The sequence below is a fragment of the Sorghum bicolor genome, chromosome 3 (genome assembly GCF_000003195.3).
Source record: "Sorghum bicolor cultivar BTx623 chromosome 3, Sorghum_bicolor_NCBIv3, whole genome shotgun sequence".
Taxonomy (NCBI): domain Eukaryota; kingdom Viridiplantae; phylum Streptophyta; class Magnoliopsida; order Poales; family Poaceae; genus Sorghum; species Sorghum bicolor.
Window position 1 is genome coordinate 62,711,706 of NC_012872.2, and position 12,725 is coordinate 62,724,430.

Here is a 12,725-nt window from a genome sequence, read left to right on the forward strand (position 1 = left end):
ATAATTAGTCCATAATTAGACACTAATTGCCAAATAAAACGAAAGAGCTACGATACCTGTTAAACTTTAACACATCTAACCAAACACCCCTTAACCTCTTAGAACAGGGGGAGTACATCATGAACTAAACTATGCAGGGCTAACCTCATGTCTGCCTTCTCAAACCCATCTCTTACATGGTTAAAAGCACTATTTGTGAAGGTGTCTTTATTAATATAGTGTTATATTAACATTTTAATGTGTATAAAATTTTTATGAAACCGCTATTGAGACTAGCCTCGTAACCCCTCCGAATATCCTCCTATTTCTCTAGGTTCTAGCACGTTTACCATTTGTTTCCAAATAAATACTCTTTGCATTCTACTGTAAGCTCCAGTAGTCATGTGTTATCATGATGTTTTTTTTGTGTGAAATATCATGATGTTTAATTAAGACGGCTTAACTAGCCTATACAATATACAGGGTAATTTGGCCGTCCTAAACGTCGTCATCCTTTCACGACTAGAGGGAATATATTTTATTCTGTCTGCTTCCGGATCTAAGCATAGCTGTAACTAACTTTGACCGTAGTCTCTCGCACAACTGTTCAGAGCCGGCAAAAACGACACAGGCGCATGCAACTCCCTCTTGGTTTCTGACTACTACACGGCACAGAGCACCAAAGCCCCAATAACCCCAACCACAGAGCCGATGATCGCTCCGTCGACGAGACGCGACGCACCCGCCGTCGGCGGTGGAGCATGCGCGTTCTCGGGCGCCGAGGCCCACACCGGTGACGGCGCCGGCGGGAACGCCGAGTCGGGTGCCGGCGCTACGGCCGGTGCCGGAGTCGTCGTCGTCGGCCGGCGAACCGCCATCACGATTATGTACAGCTTCTGGCCCTTCTGGCACCGGTCCTCGTCGCTGCTGATGAAGAAGAACGGGCCGGACCGGTCGAGCCTGAGCACCGAACTGCCGCTGCTGCTGCCGACGGCGGCGGCTTGGAGCCGCCGGACCGGGTTGCGCGTGTTGCACGTGTCGAAGTCCTGCTCCGTCACCAGCAGCACCGAGTCGTCGACGCCCTTCTCGTGCGTGAACACTGCGATCCAGGAGGAAGACGCACGTACGTACGCCATGCGCATGATGATTATTCGAGCTCAACCAATTCATCGGGGTGTGCGGCATTCGTGAGGGCAAGATGAGGGAGCGAGAGGAGAGACGGCGCAGTTACCGATGGTGTCGTTCACCTGGAACCGGTTGCGCCCGGCCCAGTGGTTGTAGCTCTCGGTGGGGCTGAGGACCCAGCCGTCGTGGCCACCGGCGTAGAAGACGTGAGCCTCCGACGAGGAAACCACGGCCGCCAAACCGACGACGATCACGAGCCAGGCCGGCACCGACGCCCACACCTGAGAAGCCCCCATATCGATCGCCTCCGTGGGCCGGCTACGTCCAGAGGAGGTGCGCCGACCGAGAAATGATATGTACGGATGCAAAGGGGGTACTGGTGGTTTATATAGGCGCACGGCGCGCGGCGAGTGATGATACGGTTGCTGACCTCGGCGGGCACATGTGGAGGCCCCGGAGAGATGCATGGCCATGACTCTGCAGTCTGCACGAACCAGCGAGAGCGCACCGCTTTGCGGCCTGGGGGTCGATCGAGATATCCATCTTCTTCCTTGGGTCTTCGATGATCGATGTCACGCACGCCTTTGGCAGCCGGCACCTGCAGACCCGGCCGGGGCACCTAGGAAGACAGTCTCGTTTGTATACTATCTCTCTATATATATCTCCACTTCAACCTCTGAAAACCCGTGACAGCTGTTTTCTAATTTATTATAAAAGAAAAACACTATGTATACATGTTAATGCTCTGCTTTGTTGTTGAACTGTGTCGTTTCTTTGCTAAGAAAATGCCATATGTCACTGCAGGATCATGTTTCAAGCGACTCAACATGCAAAACATCTGTCAAGAGAAACTAACACTGAAGTGGTGAGCGGGACGGCAGCCAGAATTTCGCGTTCTATCTTCAGTTCAAGCAAAAGTCAATATGCATTAGTGTGTATATATCCGACCTCTGTTAGGGTCCTTAAGGAAAAGAATGCGAGACCAATTTGAGGACGCACATCTCTCAAATTATAGATTGTTTTGGCTTTTTTAGGTAATAGTTTTTGCTATACATCTAAATGTATGATATGTCAAGATGAACAATAAAAGTTATGTATCTAAAAAGTCAAAATGTATTATCATCTGATGTAAAGAACAAGATACATTCTAACTATATCTAAGGACCGGTTTCGGGCCAATATATATAATTTCAGGTGGGGAACCCATTGACCTTAAAAAAAGTCAAAATACATTATCTATAAATTGAAACAGAGAGTAAGATGCTTTATTGTTGTACATATCTCGCAGAGGCCAATATATTATTGCTATTATACATCATTAATCTGTATACCTAATTGATATCTATATACCCAATATTAAAGAGCGAAAAAATCTATTTCATCCTTTTTTTTACTTTTCAAAGTACCCTAGTATCTTTCTCTTCTAAAACATTTTTTTTACATCGCCCACCCCTTCTGATTCCTCTTCTTTTCCCTATGATGAGTGCCTATTCTGATTTCTTTTTATTTTGGCGAGTCTATCCTCCAGATTTCTCCTTTTCTTTCCGCCTGAGCGCCCATATCACCGTCCGTAGATTCTCCACCGTTGAGATTTTTTTCTTTTTTCTTTTGCTTTTCTCCATATTTCACATAAATGTGGAAATAGAAAAATAAGGTGAATAATAAAATATAGTAAATATAAAAAACATTAATAAAAGATAACATCATGGCCTTTTGAAACTCTAGAACCCTTCTCTTCTCTATCTCTAATAAAAAAAATATTTTCATCATTGAATTGTTGATGTGGTTGTAATTTGATTAGGAACAAAACTTATCTTATTAGAATTTGGTTCACCTGATGGTTCAATAAATTAAACCGTGAACTAAGATCTTGAGGAGTTTGCATTTGGTTTTTTTTTTTTTTTTTGAGAAATCTGGGGAGGGACCGAAGTCCCTACAGGCAAGTTATTAAGAACAAGCAAAAAGTGCAGGCAAATACAGAGGGGTTACAAAGGGAGAACAAAATCAGGACACAAAAAAAGAAACAAAATAAATAACTTCAAGCCGGTGAGCTAGACCAGATTTTGTATCCATGAGTCAAACTGATTCAAAAGGCTTGGCTTGACTCTATGCTGCAACAGCCTGAGTTCCTTTATAAAGTTGCCTTGGCAAGCTCCCAAATTGTGCTGGATCCCTCTGAAAATGAGATCATTTCTTGTGCCCCAAATAGTCTAACACATCAGACCATGAAGAAAGGTGAACGCAGTTGATCTTTGAACTGTGTTGCTATTTCAGGGAAGCTGCCCTGCAAAGGTGTCTCCACCCCTATTAGATCCCAACACATTGCTGAAAAAGGGCATTCCACAAAAAGATGGCCAGCACTTTCTTCAATCAGACTGCTACAAAGAGCACAACTATATGAGTCCAACTGCATATTTTTCCTCCTAAGATATTCCTGGTACTAAGGCCTTGTTTACTTCACCCCGAAATCCAAAAAGTTTTCAAGATTCCCCGTCACATCGAATCTTGCGGCACATGCATGAAGCATTAAATATAGACGAAAACAAAAACTAATTATACAGTTTATCTGTAAATCGCGAGACGAATCTTTTGATCCTAGTTAGTTCATAATTGGACAATATTTGTCAAATAAAAACGAAAGTGCTACAGTAGCGAAATCCGAAATTTTTTCGGAACTAAACAAGGCCTAAGTTTGTCCTTGATTAAAAGCCAAAAGAAAACTTTATGCTTTGACTGACAATTGCTTTTCCATATCCACTTAGAGCCTGTTTAGATTTGAAATTTTTTGGTCTAAAGAGAAATTTTTTTGTGGAATTGGGGCCTGAGAACTAAACGGGGCCAAAAAAATTTTGGGGCCAAAATTTTAGGCTGCAACTGTGCACGCACTTCCATGGAAGCCCACCAATGACAACTTGAGCTGCATGCAGTTGCAGTTGTCATTGGTGGACTTCCATGGGAGTGCGTGCACAGTTGCAGCCCAAAATTTTTTAGCCCTGTTTAGTTCTTAGGTCCCAATTCCACAAAAAAATTTCTCTTTGGACCAAAAAATTTCAAATCTAAACATGCCCTTAAAAGAAGGATGAATATCTGTATGCCCAGTCATAATTCTATATACTTTGGCAGAAGCAAAAAGGCCAGAACCCCAGTTTGCGTTTGTGGTCATGTCTGATCTAAATAAATATGCCTCCAAGCTAAACACATGCACCAATGCAACCCCAATGAGTACTCGACATGGAAAATTAAGAGGGATCTCTCGTCACACTCATCAACAGACATATTAGTCCTTGGTACGTTGACAACTAACACCTTGCCGACTTGAGTGAGAGATTATAATTACATGTTTTTTGAGCCTTTAAAGTATATGTAAATTTGAGAGGCTACAGCTACCATAGAACGATGGCTGTCTGAACTGCTGACAGGACAAATAAAAACGCTTAAGAGATTAAACATATACTGAAGGGGATACGTTAAATGGTTGGTGTTTGCAAGGTACGAATATGCTAACTGTGTGTGGGGGGAGCTAAATTGGTACTCCTCTGGAAAAAATGCAAACATGAAGATGGTCAGTATCCTGCAACTTTGATATCACTACAGAACCAACGCCCAAAATATAGAATTCTTTCAACTCAGCAACAGTAAACTCATACGACTTTGGAAAAGTACAATACAAAACGCCCCCTCATTAATAGAAAATACAGAGATTGTTCCAATTTCCATGCATCGGTAGGCTACTCGACCCAATACTCAGTAGAGACCGTACCATTCAAAACTTAACTGCAGTACTGCACAAAAGTATCATCACATTTGTCTGTCGGAACCAGAGGAATCTCTGAGATAACAAAAAATTATCAACTGAAGACACTGGCATGCTTGGACTGTATCCGTCGTAGGCGTACATATATATCTTCAGTGTTACAACGAAATGAAATGAACAGTGCAGATTTATTAGGACCATTGGAGAATGGAGACAATAGTACACCCAAGTGTCTGAAAGGGAGAGTTCAGAATGGAAAACAAATTCCACAGATCAAAAAGCTATTTCTAGCTAGCATGAATGCAGGGTCTTATCCTCAACTCTTTTTTTAATTTTTTTTTTAAAGATGATCCTGAATGTGATTATTCATTTACAAACAAGAACATTTTTGTGCAAAATCTCATCTTGATTAACTGAGAGTTTGACATTGCATATCAGAGAAAAATCCATTGCTCAAGGGCAAGCTGATAGTAGTGTACACATTTCACATCATGAAGTCAGCTCATCCGAAAGTTAGAATGAATATGTTGTGCTTGTGCGTGTCTTCTGTGTTCACCAGTTCATGATTTGCACTCCCCTTCAATCCTACAACTAGTTTAATTTTTCATAAAGAGCTGAAGCTGCACCAATGCTGAAATGATCAACCATAGCCTCCTCATCTCAAGTGCTTCTCAACCCAATCAAACATCTCATCAGCTTGTAAGCTCGTCATCTCGTGGTACCCATAAGCAAGATTCAGTTCTTCCTGGATGTGATCAGCCAACGCAGACACCTCTTTCCAGAAGCCCCTCTTGACCAATGCATCCTTCCATGGCGTTCCCCGGCCATCCTCCTTCATGTATCCTTTCTCATCAACGAAACCTTCTTCCCTGAACACTGTCCAGATCCTTTCTGATAGCCCGCGGTTCAGCCCTGGTATCCTCTCGGAAAGCAGCGTAGGCGTCAAAGGGAGCTCAAGGCTCTGGAGCTCCTTCACCTCAACGCCATTCTTCATCAGCATCTTCGAATTCTTATCCACCAGCGCTGCCCTCCGCTTATCTTTCGGCATGTGGATGAACATCGCGGGCGGGTAAACCGCCGGCAGCGCGCCGGCTGAGCCGCCGAACGCGCCCTCGGCGATCATAATCACGACGGCGGCGAGGCTCATCTTGCCCGCCAGCCTGGACACGAAGTACCCGCCGGAGGAAGCGCCGAGGGCGACTACCGGCAGGCCTTCAAGCCCGTTCTTGGCTGCCCAGGACCGGATCACCCGCTTGGCGGCACTGACCTCCTTCCCCAGCGACCAGCACTCCCTGGCGCTCGTAACGGCCAGCACCGCGAACCGCCTCCGCAGCGCGAGGTCCGTGATGGCGACGTCCTCCGGCAGGCCGACGCACCCCGGGCAGCGCGGGGACCGCGGCCAGAAGTTCTCCGGGCGGCAGCGGCAGCCGTGGGCGACGAAGAGGACCGCCCTGGCCGGCGCCGCGGCGGGTAGCTCCCAGATGGCGCGCGCGCCCTCGATGGTCTCCACCGTCGGGGAGGAGAGGGACGGAACCTCTCCGCGGGACTCGTATGAGCGGGCGGCGGTCAGGGAGTAGAGGAACACGGCGGCGGCGGAGGCGGTGAGTAAGAGCAGCAGCGACGACGCGAATGGGCTGGTCGGACTCAGAGTGAAGCGTCCCGTAGCGTGGGATGGTGGCGATGGCTTGGTCGGCCGATGCGAGGCAGCACTCGTCCCTCTCATCTGCTTCGCCGGCTGCTTGTTTCTCTGCAGCGGGGAGGTGGAATCGGGTACCATACTACCATGAGATCTCCAAGCCTCGACGGGGGGCAGTGGGGAACAACCGAAGGAGTCGCCTCTTCGGGGTCGACGAAAACGTCGATGAGCTGAAAGGCCGGAGTATGGGCCGATCTGGACTTGGCAAACCAGGTCCGGCAAGCAAGTCATATTGCCATGGGCTTGGACAAATTACGGCCCAAATGGACAACCTCAAGAGTCAAGATCAAGAGTACCAAAAAAAGAAAAAACTTAGAGCATGCAAAACAGCCATGAGCTTACTACATGTCATGGAAACAGGCAAACAGCACTCAGTTCCGATTTGTATCTATCCCAAGAGGCCTTTCTGAGACAGCAGAAACTTTTATCAATCAGCGATACTGACCGTGCAATTCTTCAAAATATTTCGATTCCTCAATTCATGCGGACACGAGTAGGACCTGATTTTCGCTGCTGATGAGACAGAATATACCAGATCAGATGCAAACACAAAGCCCCTGCTCCGTCAGCAGCCCACGGATTAGCTGCTAATACCAGCTGCTTTTGCCCAGGAGGGTTCAGCGTATAGTACACATTGCTGTCCACGTCCTGCCCTGCCCCCGAAGTGCCTGCCTTGTCTGGACGGACCCCCGCTTGCGCTTTGATGGCCAACAATGTCGCGTCATCTCTGAAAGAGACGGGCACCGAGTCTCTACACGCGTGCACACCACCAGTGGTGTGTGTTTACTTTAAACGGAGCTCGTACGAGAAGAGCAGATTGGGCATGATGAAACCGGTAGTGGCCAAGGTTTCCTTTTTCTCTCAATTCTGTGTGCGGTTTCACTCCATGTTTACCAGCCGATCTGACGAGTCACTTTTTGTTTAGTTTCTTCGCGAGCCAGAAACCACCTGCCGTTTTGTCGCTGCATGCATCTCCAGCTTCGTCCGCTTCGTTTCCTCTGCCAAGCCCTGCGACAGAGTTCACATCACATCACAGCGCACGCACGCAGATATGGAGCTAGCAGTCGCCACTGTTTACTATGTTAAGAAAGAATTTCTTTTTCAACTTGTGCAAGCTCTATCAAATGGTCTGTAGTCTGTAGCCATATAGAGGCGGCGTCAAAAAGACATCCACCTCTCTTAATCAGAAGGCTATCTCCTGAAATCTTTTTTTTAACGCATTTTGTTACTGCTAGAGAAGTTGATGATATGATAATAAACAACGATCAAGTAAAGCACATCGCAAGCCACATCATGTTGATTTGCGCGGTAACCAAGATGACATAAACATAGTTCGACAAGAACCTTTTTTTTTTCATTGCAAATTTGCAATGCTGATTGTAGCATTAGATTGCTATCTGGATGTATACCATCTAGTAGCAAGTGGCGCAGAAATTACACCCTGCATGCCAAAAAAAAGTTCAAACTCCAGTATATATTGGATGCCAAAAAAACCCCACGACTATCCGGCTGCCATTCCTGACTTTAGATTGCTGAAATACAACGATTCTAACCGCGCGCTGCTTTAATCTACTATAGCGCGCCGTCCGTCAGTACTTGTCGGAGCTGCTGAGGAATCCGGTCATGTGGAGCACGGCGTTGCGGACGGCGCGGAGGTCGCGGCCCTTGAGCGTGCGCCCGTGGCCCACGCACACCGACGAGGCCACGCTCCGCTGATCCTCCGCGCACCGCCTCGCCGCCGCCAGCACGTGCGGCGGCACGATCGCCGCTTCTTCCGCGCCATCGTCGTCGTCGCCGTAGTAGCTGCGCGGGCGCGCCAGCGGCATCGAGGGGATGCGCACGGGCGGGGACTGTAGTGGTGGGTGGACGACGACCGCGGCGCGTGGTTGCTGCTGCTGACCCGTAGTGGGGTGCTGGCGGCGGTGGCCGTGGGCGGATTCGGCCGGGCGGTGGCAGCGGTGGCAGTCGTGGTGGTGGTGGGCAAGCGCAACGACGTCCGGCCACAGCATGTCGGCTTCCTGGAACTCTTCCATCACTAGACGATGGCGTGCTGCGGCGTTCGTCCGCGTGCGTTGCTGGATTTATACTGTGTATAAGCGCCTAGGGGCTAGCGGAGGAAGGTGGGAAGGTGCGGTGCCAGCCGCGCATGGCGTCATATGCGGATGCGGTGGGGAGTGGATTGTAAGCATCGGGCGGCGGGCGGCGCGCGGCTCGCTCGATCGCGTACGGTGTTCGTGATGGTGCAGGCAGCACACACGCTCGGAGTTGGATGGATATGGAACCATCTGGCTCTGGCCTGTTCTGGTGTGTTGCGCTGCCTGACGACGTCGCCGCCGTTGTCCATATGTAGGCTAGAAATGCAAGGATCTTCAGGACTGAAACACACTTAATCTCACAAGTTCTTCGCGACTGCAAGGCTGCAGTTGAACAATGGCGCTTTTTTTTAAAAGGAGGTGAAAACCTCTGCTTTTTAGAAAGCAATGTAACAGAGTAACAGTAACGACTGGGGATACCAGTTCAAGACAAAGCATAACAGCTAAAACCCGAAAAACTACAACATTAGATCTCTACTACTTCAGAAAGATTGATCGAACTAGGCTTGAAGTCTCTGATCCAGCTTGTGACAGCAGCCTTCATCTAGATGATCTGCTCCTGATCTTTCTCCTTAAGTTTGGCGCTCCACTTCTGCAGTAACGACAATGCAATGTAGATGATATCAGTGGGGGCACGAAGAAACGTCTTGTTAATAGCCATCTTGTTTCTGGTAGTCCAAAGGGCCCAAGCGAAACCTGAAAATATAAAAATGATCAATCTAATTGGGAAGGGCCCCTTGCCTCTTAACCAAGTCTCGCAAAAATCTTCCCATGAATTAGGATAAGAATCCAGCTGAAAAACTTCTTTAAGCATTTCTCAGATCAATTTGGCCAAATGACAACTAAAGAAAATATGATCTGCAGTTTCAGAGCAATCACAAAGACAGCAAATTAAGCTTCCTTTCCACCCCTTTTTAGCCAGATTAACAGCCACTTGTAATTTGTCATTAAGGAGTTGCCAAAGAAAGAACTTAATTTTAAGGGGCACTCTGCTTTTCCAGATAAACCAGCAAGCCTACTCTTGACACCCCTGTCAGTCAAAAAACGATACAAGGACTTAGTGGTAAAATGATTCTTTTTTTCCAGTGCCCATAAAACTTGATCAGCCCTATTGTCAGTCAACGAACAATCATTTAACATATTCAATAACCCCAACCATCTCTCATATTGTTGTATTGAAAGGCATCTTTTAAACTCAAGACCCCAAGAACCCTCATCCCAGCAGTCCGCAACATGGCAGAAAGGGTTCCTGATCAGGTTGTACAAATCATTATAGACCAATTTCAAAGGAACTCTTTGTAGCCAACAATCTTCCCAAAATCTACACAACTTACCATTCCCCACTTTAAAGACAGCACCCCACTTAAAGAGATGTTTGATACTATGCAAACCTTTCCAAAATTGGGAACCTCCTGCAGATCTGGAATCAAAGAAGTTATTACCTCTCAGGTACTTTGCTTTCAAAATTTTAAACCACAGTTCATCTGGTTGCTGGTAGATTTTCCAGATCCATTTAACCAAAAGACACTCATTCATGATCTTGGTATTAATGATGCCTAGACCCCCTTGGTCTTTAGGTCTACAAACCATTTCAAATTTGGCCATATGGTATTTAAATTTCTCATCAGCGCCTTGCCAGAGAAATTTGGCCCTAATAGAATCCATCTTTTTGTGCACCCCATCTTTAAGAAGGTAGAAACCCATACAATAAAGAGGAATAGAGCTCAGACAAGAATTTGTCAGAATTTGCCTCCCCCCTGAGGTCATCAATTTACCTTTCCAGGGATCCAACCTTTTAACCATTTTTTGAGTCATAGGACTAAAAGCGCTCATGTTCAAATGTTTATAGCTAAGAGGTATACCTAGATATTTCATAGGGAACTCTCCTAGCACACAATTCAGCATATTAGCAAACTTCTCCTTTTCCAGCTGAGTAACACCGAAGACAAATACTTCACTCTTATGATAATTGATTTTTAGACCTGTAAGCCACTCAAAACAGTAAAGAATGAGTTTTAGGTTTCTAATTGATTGTTCAGTAGCTTCAATCATGATGACAGTATCATCAGCATACTGTATGTGTGAAACACCCCCAGGAATCAGGTCCGATAACACACCAGAAATATGCCCATGGCTAACAGCAGAGTGTAGCATCACCCCTAGAGCATCGGCAACAATGTTAAAGAGAAGGGGGGAAAGAGGATCCCCTTGCCTTAGACCCCTATAAGTTCTAAAGTATCACTCCTTTCACCATTAACATTGATGCAAACCCTTCCACCTCTCACAGTACTCATTACCCAATTAATCCATTTGCTAGGGAACCCTTTTCCTTTCATTACTTTCTCAAGGAAGTCCCACCTCACTCTGTCATAAGCTTTTTCAAAGTCTATCTTTAGAACCAGGGTCCTTGCCTTAGATCTATGTAGCTCATGCAAAACTTCATGAAGAACCACAACTCCCTCTAAGATATTTCTCCCTTTGATAAAACCTGTTTGATTCTTCCCAATCATTTTTTTAGCTACAGGCACCAACCTATTTGTTAGAACTTTAGTGAACCACTTATAATCAACATTAAGGAGGCAGATAGGTCTAAATTGCTTTATAGTATTTGCTTCCTTTAATTTTGGCACTAAAGTAATAACTCCAAAGTTCAATCTCTTTATATCCAGCTTCTCCTCCTAGAAATCCTGAAACATCTTCAACACATCCCATTTGATTACATCCCAACTATTTTTAAAAAAGCTAACACTAAAACCATTTGGACCTGGAGCAGAATTTTCTTTCATCTCCATAATCACACCTTTGATCTCCTCCATGGAGAAAGGGAGAACTAAACTAGCTTTGTCTGACTCCTCTAAAGTTAACTCCACAGGCCAAAAGTTATCACCAAGGTCCATGAGACAAGGATCATTTGGTCCAAAGAGCTTTTTATAGTAATCTACAATGTGGTCATTTATTTCCTTCTGCCCTCTTATCTCCCCTTCATTCGCATCAAGATAGGCAATAGTCTTTTTTCTTCTCCTACCATTAGCAAACTGATGAAAAAAATAGGTATTTGCATCCCCTTGCAACACCTAGTTTTTCCCTGCTTTCTGCTTCCATTGTAGATCTTCTAACCTGCTCATTTCATCCAGTTTATCTTCTAAATGTAGCCTTTCCTCCCATTCCTCCATAGACAGGAGTCTCTTTTCTGCAATTAAGTCAATATCCTCCACCCTCTTAGTTAAAACCAGCTTCTGCCTATTTTGGTCTCCTCTATTCTTTAAATCCCACCCCCTCAAGTACTTTCTTAAGGATTGAAGACACCCATGCCAGATATCCAACGAATAACTATTGTTAGCACAAGAAGACTTTATATCAGACCACTTATCCTTAATACGTTTATTGAAATCCTCAGATAAGAGCCATTTTTCTTGAAAGTAAAAATATTTAGCTTTATTATTCTTCCTCTCTCCAGTGTCCAGAATCAGAGGTGAATGGTCAGAGCCAACCCTGGCTTTCGACCAAGCAAAAGAAGAGGAGAAACGCGCATCCCAACAAGTAGTGGCTAAGATTCTATCCAATTTAACCATAGTAGGATTCCGCTGCTTGTTAGACCATGTAAATTTCGCCCCACTAATATGGATTTCTCTCAGATGAAGCTCACCTATAAAATCATTAAAGAGCTCCATCAGCCTAGGATCTCCTTGGCCCTGATTCCTCTCCCTATTATTCCTTATCAAATTAAAATCCCCACCCATAAGGATAGGAAGACTTTCATTAGCACAAAAGTCTTTAACTTCGCTAATGAATTCTCCAGATAAAGAGTGTTTCGTTGGACCATATATATTTAGAACCCAGAACCTGAAGTTAGAGCTTCTATTTCTAATCAACACATCCAGAAAGAAAGAGCCCATGTGAGAATTCTCTAACTCCAATTCGTCTATCCTAACCCCAGTAAGGATCCCTCCTGAATGTTCCCTAGCAGGGACCCATAACCAGGAAAACTCCCTGTTCCCTGAAAGCTCCTTCAATTCAGAATCAGTAAAGTCTTGTTTAATAGTTTCTTGTAGAGCCACAATATCCAAATCCTCAGCAA

General features: G+C 45.5%; 3 protein-coding genes across 3 annotated transcripts; all 3 read right to left on the reverse strand.

Moving 5' to 3' along the window:
- Positions 378-1,458, reverse strand: LOC8075572 (early nodulin-like protein 1). The gene is made up of 2 exons (XM_002458440.2): positions 1,211-1,458; positions 378-1,078 (listed from the first exon to the last, which is right to left on the reverse strand). Exons 1-2 carry the CDS (start codon positions 1,398-1,400, stop codon positions 642-644), a joined length of 627 nt encoding a protein of 208 aa, XP_002458485.1. The 5' UTR covers positions 1,401-1,458; the 3' UTR covers positions 378-641.
- On the reverse strand, positions 5,028-6,835 carry LOC8075573. Its single transcript, XM_002458441.2, has one exon. It carries the CDS (start codon positions 6,783-6,785, stop codon positions 5,514-5,516), a length of 1,272 nt encoding a protein of 423 aa, XP_002458486.2. The 5' UTR covers positions 6,786-6,835; the 3' UTR covers positions 5,028-5,513.
- LOC110434048 (forkhead box protein G1-like) lies at positions 7,873-8,900 on the reverse strand. Its single transcript, XM_021457682.1, has one exon. The coding sequence runs from the start codon at positions 8,585-8,587 to the stop codon at positions 8,144-8,146; it is 444 nt and encodes a 147-aa protein (XP_021313357.1). The 5' UTR covers positions 8,588-8,900; the 3' UTR covers positions 7,873-8,143.

Bases quoted from the DNA above. Each gene is read 5' to 3' on its own strand.
- LOC8075572 (XM_002458440.2), bottom strand. From the start codon at position 1,400: ATGGGGGCTTCTCAGGTGTGGGCGTCGGTGCCGGCCTGGCTCGTGATC. The intron at 1,079-1,210 runs GTAACTGCGCCG...CCTGGATCGCAG, and splicing joins CCAGGTGAACGACACCATCG to TGTTCACGCACGAGAAGGGC.
- LOC8075573 (XM_002458441.2), bottom strand. From the start codon at position 6,785: ATGACTTGCTTGCCGGACCTGGTTTGCCAAGTCCAGATCGGCCCATAC.
- LOC110434048 (XM_021457682.1), bottom strand. From the start codon at position 8,587: ATGGAAGAGTTCCAGGAAGCCGACATGCTGTGGCCGGACGTCGTTGCG.